This window comes from Odontomachus brunneus, unplaced genomic scaffold (assembly GCF_010583005.1).
Source record: "Odontomachus brunneus isolate Ranch 3 - 2012 unplaced genomic scaffold, Obru_v1 Obru_scaffold_006, whole genome shotgun sequence".
Lineage (NCBI taxonomy): Eukaryota > Metazoa > Arthropoda > Insecta > Hymenoptera > Formicidae > Odontomachus > Odontomachus brunneus.
In genome coordinates this window covers 1,764,047-1,777,097 of record NW_022639456.1, presented here as the reverse complement: position 1 = coordinate 1,777,097, position 13,051 = coordinate 1,764,047, and the positions used below count along the sequence as shown (strand labels likewise).

General features: G+C 39.8%; 1 protein-coding gene across 4 annotated transcripts in view; it reads left to right on the top strand.

Moving 5' to 3' along the window:
* The window catches only part of LOC116852347 (prothoracicotropic hormone-like), a 38,705-nt gene that overhangs the window by 23,888 nt on the left and 1,766 nt on the right, over positions 1 to 13,051 (top strand). The window contains exons 1-3 of one of the 4 annotated variants that reach the window (XM_032832647.1): positions 6,028 to 6,703; positions 8,631 to 8,870; positions 11,489 to 11,626. The exons of 1 other annotated variant lie outside the window; for it this stretch is intronic. In XM_032832647.1, the coding sequence (XP_032688538.1) occupies positions 6,548 to 6,703; positions 8,631 to 8,870; positions 11,489 to 11,626 (534 nt within the window). In that variant the 5' untranslated portion in view covers positions 6,028 to 6,547. Of the gene's footprint in view, positions 1 to 3,429; positions 3,616 to 6,027; positions 6,704 to 8,630; positions 8,871 to 11,488; positions 11,627 to 13,051 lie in introns of those variants that run through there. 2 more of the 4 variants (XM_032832639.1, XM_032832631.1) reach the window with 2 other exon arrangements.

Genomic DNA, 13,051 nt, shown 5'->3' with positions numbered 1-13,051 from the left:
CGCTCTCTCTCACTCTCTCTCTCCCTCCCCCGTCAGGAAGGGGCGCAAACGTCGCGCAGACGCGAGCGCGTCGCGACGCGCACACTTCGAGGACGATTAGGCACACACTTCTTGCCCTCGTTGTAAAACGGGACCTGCACTCTCCCCGACTCCCGCGTTCGCGTGTTCCTGAAGATCGTCCTGAACGTGACTCTGAATATCCTACCGAATTTTTTTTAGGGCGGCTTCGAGCCCTTCGGCGTGAGGGCGTCCTGTTCCTTGAAACGACGATGACAACCTGTTAACCGCGACATATGACGCGGTAAAGAATTTCTCTCAGCCGAGATTATCGGCGCTTTTAGTCTCCGGACTGCGATGAATCTCACGGGGGGATTACGTACTTCTTCTTTCGGAATATTTCCCCTCTTTTGATCTCTTCATTGACAGTTTAATTCTTTGAGAAGGAGGAGAAGAAGTCGCCATGCGGAGGATTAGTATTTCGCGGAACTTTGCGGATTAATACTTTGCGTTTCAGTGTTAAAGAGTTAATTATCGTCCGGGTATGATTGAGCTGACACTCGAGGGACAACGCAACATGGAAAAAAATAATTTGCTGCAGCAGCAAACTAATTTGCTACATATAAACGGTTAAATATATATCGCTGAGTTAGCTACACACAAAAAACAATTCTGTTGGTGCAACCGAATTTTCGGTTGCTCAGGGATCAGACGAAAACTCGGCTGTAGGAACAAAAAAATTCCTTTATGGGGCTTCTGTATAGTCAATTGTTCTCAGTTGCCTCAACCGAATTCTAATATCATTGAATGTTCAGACGAATATTTTCGGTTGCGACAACAGAAATATTAGTTTTCATAACAGAGATATCGTTTCTAATTATCTAATTTTCAGTTGGTTCGAGACCAACTGAAATTTTTTTTGTGTGTACTTTTTCTTTGTTACAAGGACCTATTTTCTTGCTATGATAACAGAAAAGTCTCTCCTATAACAAGAAAAGTGGCTAATGTAGCGAATTTGCTACAGATGGACAACTATTATTTTAGCTACACTGAGAGAAAAATGCATGATATTTGGAACTATAATGACATAGTAAAAAGATTATAGTTAGGAATATCATTTTTATAGTAAATGTTACTGTAATATTTGTAATATTTACAATATAAGCATAGTATAACTGACCCGTGTAAAATTTTTACCAAGAATTATAATTATTTGAAATAAAAAATATAGTAAGGTAGCAAATATTGAATGGTAAGAGAAATTAACTGTTTTATATAGTCAATACAATTGGAATATTTGGAAAATACATGTAACTATATTCCCAAAAGGTGCTTTATCATATATATATAAAGTAATAAGATGGTGACTATAAATGTGTGTTTATTCTACTATATCTTCATGTTTAGATGAACTATAAATATATGTTTGAGGCCAGAACTATAAAATATAGTGAGATTATAGTTATTCCAACTATTTTTTTCTCTCAGTGTACTTTTTGTGTTGCAGGAGCAGATTTTCTTGTTATCATAGCAAGGAAATTGGCTCCTGCAGCAAAGAAAAAGTGGCTAATACAGCAAATTATGTTAGTTGTCCATATGTAGCAGATCTTTTTTTTTCCATGAAGACGTTCAATTGAATGACAAAGCAGGGGTTGCGTTCATTCCTCGCAATTTGCGCTGCGCGAATTAATTGAGGCAGGAAACTTGACGAGGAGATCCGCGTCGCCTACGACGATCTACTCGCCGGTAAAACGCCGAAGGCGATTAGCTATTTTTCTTGGTCGATGCAGCGCTTGTAATATCGCTTTGATGAATTCGCGAGACATCATTATTGTCCTGATAGACTCCCGCGCGCTGTACAAAATGTCGTGGATATTCTAGACGCTTAATAGATGGTTAATCCATCAAAATTCCACGTGTACCGTCTGACTATTAGCAGCGACGTGTGTAAGAAGCGCGTGAGTGAGAAGCGGGATATTTTTCGATAAACGCATCAATTAATGTCAAGCTCGCGTCAAAATAGTGTCTCGGGCGCGAGACGAGCGGGAGATTAATATCGAGAGATAAGCGGCACGTTGAAATACGGCTTGATATCACTTAAAGGGTGAATTGCGCTGGTTCGTATGTCCTCGAAATGAACGACGTCTGCGTTGCGAGGATCACGATCGAACGAGATTTTTAATAACGTCCGATGTTCTCGCGACGTGAAGTGGTAATAATCAACGATAATCTGAAATGGCGAATTTTATCTGTGAATTTTCGGAATTGTTCGGACTAAACGTTCGTTGTCGCGTCACGTTGTGAAGTCCAATTGGAATTAATCGAGAAACGGATGGTCGATGTTGGAATGTCATACAGCAAACGAGAGGGAACCGTCTCGAAATCTGTTGTGACAGAGCGAGAAGGGGAGATGGGGGAGAGACAATGACAATTTGACGTGTGACAATTCTGGGAAGACAAACGCGGCGCCAGTGACACTTCGTCAACCGTGAGCCGCGTGGGGGACGAGGGATGCAAGTGCCCGCGATCGATCCTGCCCTCCCATATCTGGTGCGGAAAATAATTCTCGGCGACCGTGAAAGTTGCGTACGCCCGCGTGCATCGTTTGTGCGTTAAACGATACAGGGGAATGACGATTGTGCGGGAAATAAAACTGGCGGACAAAAGTGAGAAAATCAAATACCAATTCCCGCTCAATTCTAGGTATTCCCATTGTTTTCTCTCTTAAATCGTTAAAATGAATCAGTCAAACATCACTGAATGTGCAAATCAGTGAATATATACTGATTTGCAGTTATTAGTATAGCACTAAAAGTGCTCAGTATTATACTTATAACTAATATCAGTGAATATTCACTTATTCACTTTAAGAGAGAGAATTGATCTTTAAAAATATAAATATATTAAAACTTTCAACAGAATGTATGTATATTCTTTTGTGAATTTTTTTGATATTTTTACTTTAATCGGTACTCGATTTTCTCATTTTTATCTGCTAATTTTGCTTCAACTTTTAATGTAGAATATATATATATATATATATATATATATATATATATATATATATATATATACAGGGTGGCCCACATAAAGCTAATAACTCTAAACATATTTGTCCTATCAAAAAATTGTTCATGAGAAAGTTTCATATATTCATATATTCGAGGGGCCTTTCTAACTACGTAAACAAAAATACACTTCCATCCTCCCTTGAAAAGGGGCGGGGGGTAACTTCAAAGTTTCAAATGGGACCCCTATACAATTTTACATATTTCCTACGGGATCCTACGGGAAAAAACAAATAAACTTTGAAACATTTCTTTTTGCTCCTATCAAAAGTTATGAACATTTAAACTTTTAGCTTTTCGGGGAGGTCCTGTTCAATGGCGCTCTCGTTCATCTGATCTTACACCTTTGGACTATTTTTTATAGGGTATATCAAAGAGGAAGTCACATCTCAACCACTTACGACGAAAGAAGATTTAAAACGAAGAATATATACAGCTTGCATTAAGGTGACCTCAGAAATGTTGTTTAGAGTTAGACAAAGTTCTGTAAAAAGAATTAATAAGTGTTTAGATGTTAATGATCAACAGTTCAAATATTTCATAAAATAAAACAAAACAGAAAAAAAACTATGAGTCTTATTTAATTTATCATTAAATTCAATGCACTCTACATTAAAGTTTAAATGTTTATAACTTTTGATAGGAGCATTTTCCAAAGAAATGTTTCAGACAAAGTTTACTTGTTTTTTCTCGTAGAATCCAAATATGTAACATTGTATAGGGGGTCTCATTTGAAACTTTGAAGTTACCCCCCGCCCCTCTTCAAGGGGGGACGGAAGTGGATTTTTATTTACGTAGTTAGAAAGGTCCCTCGAATATATGAAACTTTCTCATAAACAACTTTTTGATAGGATAAATATGTTTAGGGTTATTAGCTTGTAACACTTTACGTGGGATACTTTGTATATGCATATCTTTTATATTAAAAGTTTTAACATTCGTACTTAAAAGAACCAAAGTAATGAGAACTTTGACGACTGGGTGCGTGTCCGAACATCGGCATTTTCATCTTAATTGCCAAGAGAATGATGTTGTTTCGGGCTACGATTAGTGACCATGGAATATTCCAAGGTGATTTGTGTTTGCGCAACCACCCGCGCGATCGAGTGTCTCTTACGTACGCCACTCCTGTGTATCCCCTAGAACCCAAGGTAAATTACATCTCGCGCCCATTAGCCTCGTCATACAGTCTTTTTCTGCCGAAAAGAGAGAAGAAAACCTGTCACGATGCGCGACACGTAGCCCAGGCATATTGAAACCTAATAATATTCAATCACGCCGAAAATTGGGGAGGCTTGTCACGCGTTCGTGTAGCTATACAAGGTGCTTTGAGTCGAGTGCTCTGTATCTGGTATCACCGCTGTATATGCCATTGAATCATCTCCCAAGGCCTTCGATCGGTTTCAGTGAATCATATGGAACAACTCGAGTTATTACTGATTCTCTTTTTTTTCTCTCTTTCTCTCTCTCTTTCATAGCCGCGACACAACAACACACCCCGAGTGTCATTTTAACGATCCCATGAATTCCTCTCGCGGGATTCGATTTAATCTCGTTGGCCTTTTGATGGAATAAAAAGATTAACGGCCAATGTGAGAGATGTCCCGTTACGCAATACGCGTCGATTTTATTCGGCCTGTTCCAAGAAAACGCGAGCGTAATGGACGGAGGACCATGCGTTCTCATTATGTGTCTCTGTAAGGTAGAGGGGTATTTTCTTATTGTACTTGATTACGCGTGTCGACGTGACTCTACAGGAGAAAAAAGGGAAAGAGCACAGCCGGTGTGTCGTTGAAACTTACGACGAGCTCGTGAAGAACCTGCATCGACGTGTCTGTAGATTTTATAAGAAGAAATCAAATATAAATTAAATATAAATCAAATATAAATCATATATAAATCAGCTGTTTGCTGTACAACCGGAGTAAGAAAAACAAAAGTCACATTCGCAGATGTCCAATGCGAAATTTAAACTATAGGAGGATAATGATGATTTTTGTTTCAAACGCACGTGACCGGTAATTTCCGATCCATCGCACGCGGTGAATCATCCTTCCACGTCACGAACCGATCCCTTGTCCCAATTATCACTAATATTATTAATGCCCAGAGATCAGAGTTCAACTCTTGCTTGAGGCAATATTTTTTGCAACATTTAAAAGGAATAAAACAATGCACAGTTAGTTGGGAGAGGGAAATGGATTTTAGTAATATTTATTAATATTAAACGCAACGTCGCGACATGTGAACTTTTCGCAATTTGTCACGAGTCTCCGTTGCCTCATCGATTAAACGAAATGACGCCGGGCATTCTCGAGAAAATGACCCGCAACGGAAAAGTCGTCAAAATCCCATTTTCCGCGGATCACCGGCAGAGCGAAGAAAAGTACACACCGGCCGGGAATTACGATTGTCAGATCTACGCCGATCGAGTTCTCCGGTGGTAATATTAGCGGCACGGGTAGAAACGAAAAGATTAGAATGATATCTAGCAGATTTCCGATTAATTGTTCGTCTCGTTAGAAGAGGAATACTCTCTCAGTGAAAGTTCTCGCTTGGAATAGCAAACAGCAAGTAAAGAGCGCCTGCTTTTGAGTGTTAGATTTGCGTCTGCGTAATCGGTCGGGATCTCTTCGCAGTTCTGGATGTATTTCGCCATTTATTGGCGCGCCTCGCTTCGCGTCAAGATTGCACGGAGAAAAATAATTTGCTGGCCCAGCAAATTTTCTGCTGGTCTAGCAAAATCTTTTCGTTATTATATGAACAGCAAAAAGATTTGCTAAGAGTACTAATCACTGTTTGCTGGATATAATTTGCTGAATCTATAAATTATTTTACTATAAGAACCATGATGGATTTATATAAAAAGTTGCAGTTTTGCTCTGATAGCAAATAAATTTGCTAAGGATACATTATTTTGCATCAATAGCAAATTAACGTGATTCTTAGGACAAATACACTCAACAAATTTTTTCTATTCTGGCAACGAAACTACTTTTGCTCTGATAACGAATAATTTGTAAAATTAGTTACGTCACCTGAATTTCTTGATGTCATTATAGCTACGAGTAGCAACGACGATTTTGCTAAAAGAGCAAAATTATTTTTTTCCGTATGTAAAACAACGGACGGGACAGGTGTGTCGAGATTGGACTTCTATGACCGTCGTCGTGCATTCGTGGTTGCAGCCGAGAGCCGTATTGTCGACGTCGTGGACGCATCGGCAATGTTTCCGACGAAATCGACGGACACCCTTATATGCCGCGGCATTGGCCGTAACGCGAAGTAGGGGCGAAGGCCCGTCTCGAGGGAAAGTACTCTTATTTAATGGACATGAATAAAGAGCGAGGCTGGAAGAGAGAAAGAGAGAGAGCAGGAGAAAGCAGAGCAAACTGCGTGACACACGGCGAACAAAAGCTGCTGAGATCCACCCTACTTCGGTAGATATCGAGTGGCGTTAATGGCATCTTCGCGACGGTGTAATGGGATCTTACCTATCAGCTGTGGGCCCCCGCTATTATTTTCATAATTTCGTATATAAAGAGCGAATATCAGAGATGAGAGTGACCAGTGTGACGGCGGTGGTTCGTGCGAGACGATCGTCTTCCCCGGGAAGGATGAAGCTCCTTATACTCTGCGTAAGCATCGCCCGAGATACCCTGCTGAGGAGAAAGAGAGATCGAATCGACATTAGGCCGTGGCTAGTAATTTATTATACTCTATTTGCACCCATGTAAACGCACTCATTCCGCCGCGGCCTCGCTTTGGCGCAAATCACCCCGTATGAAAAATACATTAGACGAAGATAGATAATGTTCTCATCTCGTCTACACGGAGGAAAATAATTTTGCTCTTTTAGCAAAATCGTCGTTGCTACTGTATATTCGTAGTAACATCAAAAAATTCAGTTGACGTAATTAATTTTACAAATTATTCGTTATCAGAGCAGAAGTAGTCTCGTTGCCAGGGTAGAAAAAATTTGTTGAGATTTGTTATATTTATCCTAAGAATCACATTAATTTGCTATTAATGCAAAATAATGTATCCTTAGCAAATTTATTTGCTATTGGAGCAACTGCTTATATAAATCCATCATGGTTCTTATAGCAAAATAATTTGTAGATTTAACAAATTATATCCAGCAAATAGTGATTAGCAAATCTTTTTGCTGTTCATAAAATAACGAAAAGATTTTGCTGGACCAGCAGAAAATTTGCTGGGCCAGCAAATAATTTTTCTCCGTGTACCTCAATCGTCGCGGCTGTAATTTATTCTCCGCAACGAGTCTCGAGAGATTACGGCGTCATCGATTATCGCTTTAATTGAAGCAGAAAAAAGGATTCCGCGTTTCCGGACGGAACAGCCGCAAAAATATAATCTCATTCTTGGCGGGTGATCCTCTTATGCATATTGGCTTCGTGCGCATTCTTCCAAGATCCGAAGGAAAATATTCACTTAGAAAGAAGAACTCTAATTGTAAAGTGTTATTTCCGTTTTCTGCTTTTTTGCTAAGATGTGAATTCTGCCGCGAAAAAAAATAATTTGCTGCAGCAGCAAACTAATTTGCTACATATGGACGATTAAATATAATTCGCTGTGTTAGCTACTTTTTCTTGGCTGCAGGAACCTATTTTCTTGCTATGATAACAAGAAAATCTGCTCCTACATCAATAAAAGTGGTTAACGTAGCAAATTTGTTACAGAAGGACAACCAGTGTTGTAATGTATCTAGATAAATTTATTAATTACAATAGATATATTTATCTAATTACAGTAGATACATTTATTTAATTACAATATCTAGATACTTTTTGTGTATCTTTATCTGTAACTAGCTTTAGATTTCTCAATTCAGTAACTGTATCTGTAACTAATTTCATGTTATCTTGTATCTGCACGGAAAAAAAAAATTCTGTTGGTGCAACCGAAAATTCGGTTGCTCAGGGATCAAACGAAAACTCGACTGTAGGAACAGAAAAATTCCTTTCTGAGACTTCTGTATAGTCAATTGTTCTCAGTTGCCTCAACCGAGTTCTAATATCGTTGAATGTTCAGACGAATATTTTCGGTTGCGACAACAGAAATATTAGTTTTCATAACAGAGATATCGCTTCTGATCATCTAATTTTCAGTTGGTTCTTATTTTGTATCAACTAAAATTTTTTTTGCGTGTGTATCTAAAGTGTTAAACTTAGATACACACACAAGGTAAAATAAAATTAGTTACAGTTACTGAAATAAAAAATCTAATTAGTTACAGATAAATATACACAAAAAAGTATCTAAATATTGTAATTAGATAAATGTATTTACTGTGATTAGCTAAATGTATTTACTATAATTAAATAAACGTATCTAGATACTTTACACTGTGGACAACTAAACATAATTTACTTTAGCTATTTTTTTTTTGTTGCAGTAGCAGATTTTCTTGTTATCACAGTAAGGAAATTACAGCAAAGAAAAAGCGGCTAATACAGCAAATTATGTTTAGTTGTCCACATGTAGCAGATCTTTTTTTTTCGTGTCCTAATTACGAAATGTCTGCAAAACGCGCGGGATCAGGTGCTGGTGCACGGTCTGGTGGCGGAGGAGCCCGGGCAGGTGCTGTCGATCGGTCGTTGGAAGGAGCAAGACGTCGCGCCGGACTTCCTGCTCGGCGACGAGCACGACGAGATCCCCGGGGGCAACCGGAATTCCGTGTACGGGGAGAAGCGCAGCTACCGTTCCGAGGGACTCACCGAGCAGGTTAAACGGATCGCCGGCGCGGAGGACGTCGGCCTGCAGCCGCGTCTCGTAACGAGAGTACGTTTGCATAATTCGTGGGGTTTTCCCACCGGGCTTTTCTTATCTTGCGCCGCGTTTTTCGCCGCGCAAAAAGAATGGCGTCGTTCAGCGTCCCGCTGTCTCGCTAAATTCTAATACGTTCGGATTAGTTCTGCGACTACCGAGACGATGAACTCCCTCATGGACGGGAAAATCGCGAAGGACTAAACGTATCGAGAATTATGCTGTAGTTTCTCGCAAGAACGATCCATACGGAATACGTTTCGAGAAAACTAAAGAGGAAAATCTAATACTATATCCAGAAAGTATACACTGAGAGAAAAATGTATGATATTTGGAACTATAATGGCATAGTAAAAGGATTATAGTTAGGAATATCTTTTAAAAAAAAATAAATGTCATCATAATGTTTGTAATATTTATAATATAAGTATAATTGACTTATATAAAACTTTTACCAAGAATTATAATTATTTGAAATAAAAAACATAGTATGTAGCAAATATTAAATGGTAAGAGAAATTAACTATTTTATATAGTCAATACAATTGGAATATTTGGAAAATATGGGTACATGTAACTATATTCCGAAAGCGTGCTTTACTATACACATAGAGTAATAAGATGGTGACTATAAATGTGTGTTCATTCTACTATATCTTCCCGTTTAGATGAATTATAAATATATGTTTGAGGCCAAAACGAACTATAAAATATAGTGAGATTATAGTTATTCCAACTATATTTTTCTCTCAGTGTATACACTGAGAGAAAAATATAGTTGCTTTTCGCGTCAATCATACCCTTTTGTGATTTTAACCACAAAAATAGTTAGAAGAATCATTGTTTTAGTAAGTATTATTAGGAAAATGGTTCTTTTAATTATTTTTCTGGTTCGTAAGAAATCACAAGAAAATATAGTTAACGTCGAAAACAACTATATTTTTCTCTCAGTGTAGATAACGCTAAAGAACGATTCGCAATCGTTCAAAGAGTCAAGCATGGTCAGTATTCTTCTCTTCCAGGATTTTCGTTGACAAATTTGGAGTCGGGACCACTAAAACAGCAGGTGAAAAAGATGCAACCAGCAGTAAATGAAAACAGTTTTTCAGTTAACTTTAAGCGTTCACACGTTTTTGGATATTTTCCATTTTGCGTGAAAATACGTACGGACTAGCCATTAGTACGCAGAAAATTACAATTTTGTGGACTGCATCGTTTTTGCATAACTGTGGCCAGTTAAAGTTCTACTCTCTCGTTCTCGCGAATAAAACGACGCGCTTATCGACGCGAAGCGCTCGCGATAGAGGCGATAAAAGGGCTCTCCACGAAATGAACGTGGCCGACTTCTCGTTGTACTTCCGTATCGGCGCTCTCCGCGCGTTTTAACCTTATCAGAGATGTGTGCAAATTATTTTCTACGGATTAAACATTAAACCGTGAAGGGGGCTTTCGCGAGCGAGCGAGCGAGCGCGATCGCGGACTCGCCGAGCGAATATCAGCGCCGAAAGGACGGCCCGATTTTCACGAAATAGCAATCGCGGTGGTGCATGTAATAGCATTTTTTTTTTTAACGCGCACTGACTGCGCGCGAAAATTGCGTTGGTGGAATGGGCGATGACCACGATTCGCGACTAAACGCGACGCGAACTCCATAAATAATGCGTGCGTGGGACGAAATCTGCTTTACGCATTATATTTGTTTATTTCACCTTTTTCCGCAAATCACTTCGCGCGAATCGGAAGCCGCGCGAGAAGCATCGCGTTCGCGAAATTTTACCGGTGCGGCGCGAGGTTTTGATACGTGAAAAATCCGCTGCCCTTCGAAGCACAATGAAATCACCTATTAGAACCGAATCGTAGCTTCAGATACACTTTAAAAAATTTGTGTAAAATTATATGTAAGTATGAGGCCAATTATTATAGTTGTAAATTTACACACGTATCAAAATGTGTCTTTCGTCTATATAAATATATTCTCATGCGATAATTATCATATTGTAAAAGTGTGTAAATTTACAACTATAATAGTTGGTTTCAAAATTACTACATTATAATAGATAATAGATGTAATTTTTCACTATAATAGATAATAGATGTAATTTTTCACAAATTTTTTACAGTGCATAATGATGTCACAGCGAATCCTCCGTTCAGCCTGTGTATGGAAATATTTTGTTGCACGGTTGAAACCACTCCTGTTCTGTAAAAATAGGAAAGTAGAAAAAATTAATTTCAAAAGGAATAATCTCTTAGATTATCCAGACATGTGACATGAATACTTGATTAAAAACCGAATTTTGAAGATCCTGTGCTGCAAGAGTTTGTCGCACATAAGTCGCGCTCGCGCTTAATCTCAATGTCGCTCGCGGCTGTTCAGCGAATTATTCAATTAATTAATTAACTAATTAATTAACCCCGTCACTGTGAGAGACTCTCTTTGTCATGGCGGCGGATCTCTCGCGAGTCATCGTTCGTCACGTAAGAAATGACACTCGTCTCGCCGGATGAGAGACGTCGGATCTCATTCGCGCGACTTCGCTCTCTCGCATGCGATTTGCGCGGATTAACGCGCGCAGACAACCGCGCGCGATGATCATTCGACGATGACGACGACGACAAGGGTCTGTTCGCAGTCTCTGTGCACCTGCGAGACGCAGTACGAGGTCAGGGATCTCGGCGAGGGACATTATCCGAGATACTTAACTGCGTCGCGCTGCAAGCCGAAAGCCTGCCAGAGCAAGTTCAATTCCTGTCGACTGCTGCACTACATGGTAAGATCGCGTGACAATCGATAATCCGCGAAGTTAGTGGATTGCCGGCCGCGCAGAACGGCTAAGTGGTTGTCGAGCATTGTGCAAGCACACACAACTTTGATTAGCGTCGACCTGCAAGCCAATACACACTCACTCACTCACTCTCTCTCTCTTTCTCTCTCTCTCTCTCTCTCGCGGTTTGTTGAACACCAAGAGCTTCACGCCTCGGGAATAAACCCCAAGCAGCAAGCCGCGACTCTGTGTGCGACTGTATAACGTCGATATTGAATGATCGTATGACTCACGCACACCGATGTCGCGGTTGCGTAACGCCGGGTGCTCGTTTGATTGCGCTTTGTGAGCGCGAAGTGGAACTTTGATTGTACGAACGCGATTACATACAATCCTGCTCATTCGATTTGTGCAGCGGACAAATGCCGCGACATTTCTGCCCACGTGAGATCCGCAGCGGGGATCGCGATCGCGCTTCGCATCCCCGCGACCATCGCTCAACATCGTGACGTTAATTACTCGCGCGAGACGTAACTATTACGTTAACGTTACGTGCGTAATTTCTATGAGTGGAAGTACACGTTAAGCCACTTCGGGCCATATTTTCTCCGCGTCGCGACGCCGCGCGCGCGCGCGCACACGCTGAAAACAACGCGCGGAGGGAAACAGCGGGGAATATTCCGCTCAAGTTTTTACGGAAAAACACGAAAGCGCCGAGTGGGAAGGGGTGTAAAATATACGTTATGCATTATTTGTTTGTCGTCCATTTTGAACCGCCAGACAGGGGGAGGATTGTGGGTAGGCGGGGGGAGTATTAAACGCGAGAACGCGATAACGTGTAAAAGGCAGAGTTTAGCGCGTCGCTGATACCGCACGCCAGTATTGTCCACGCGAAATTAATGCTGTTGAACGCTATTAATATCGGAGATTAATGAGCACGTGACAGCGTGACTTGTTGTACATTTGTCCATAATAAGAATGCATCCACTGATCTCTTAATTAAACGTGTTAAATTATACGAATGCGTGCAATTAGTCATATGGATGCCAATGTGAAGAGGCGACACAACGAATTGCGGGATTCGACACTCGTCGGCGTAACTATTCCCAATCAACCTCTCATACCGTCAATTAACGATAAGACGCGAGATAATACCGGCTGTTAACTCGCGAAGGCTTGCAAAAGAAGGAAATTCAGGGCGAGGAGACGAGGTGTCCAGGTTTCACATGGTATATTTTCCGCAGTAGAAAGTAGTAGTAAATATATTCTCAGTATATATATATATATATATATATATATACTGCGAATAAATATTTAAATAAATAAACAGATTAATTTTATACATATATATATATATATATAATCTATATATATATATTTACCTTTTATATATATATATATATATATATATATATATATATATATATATAC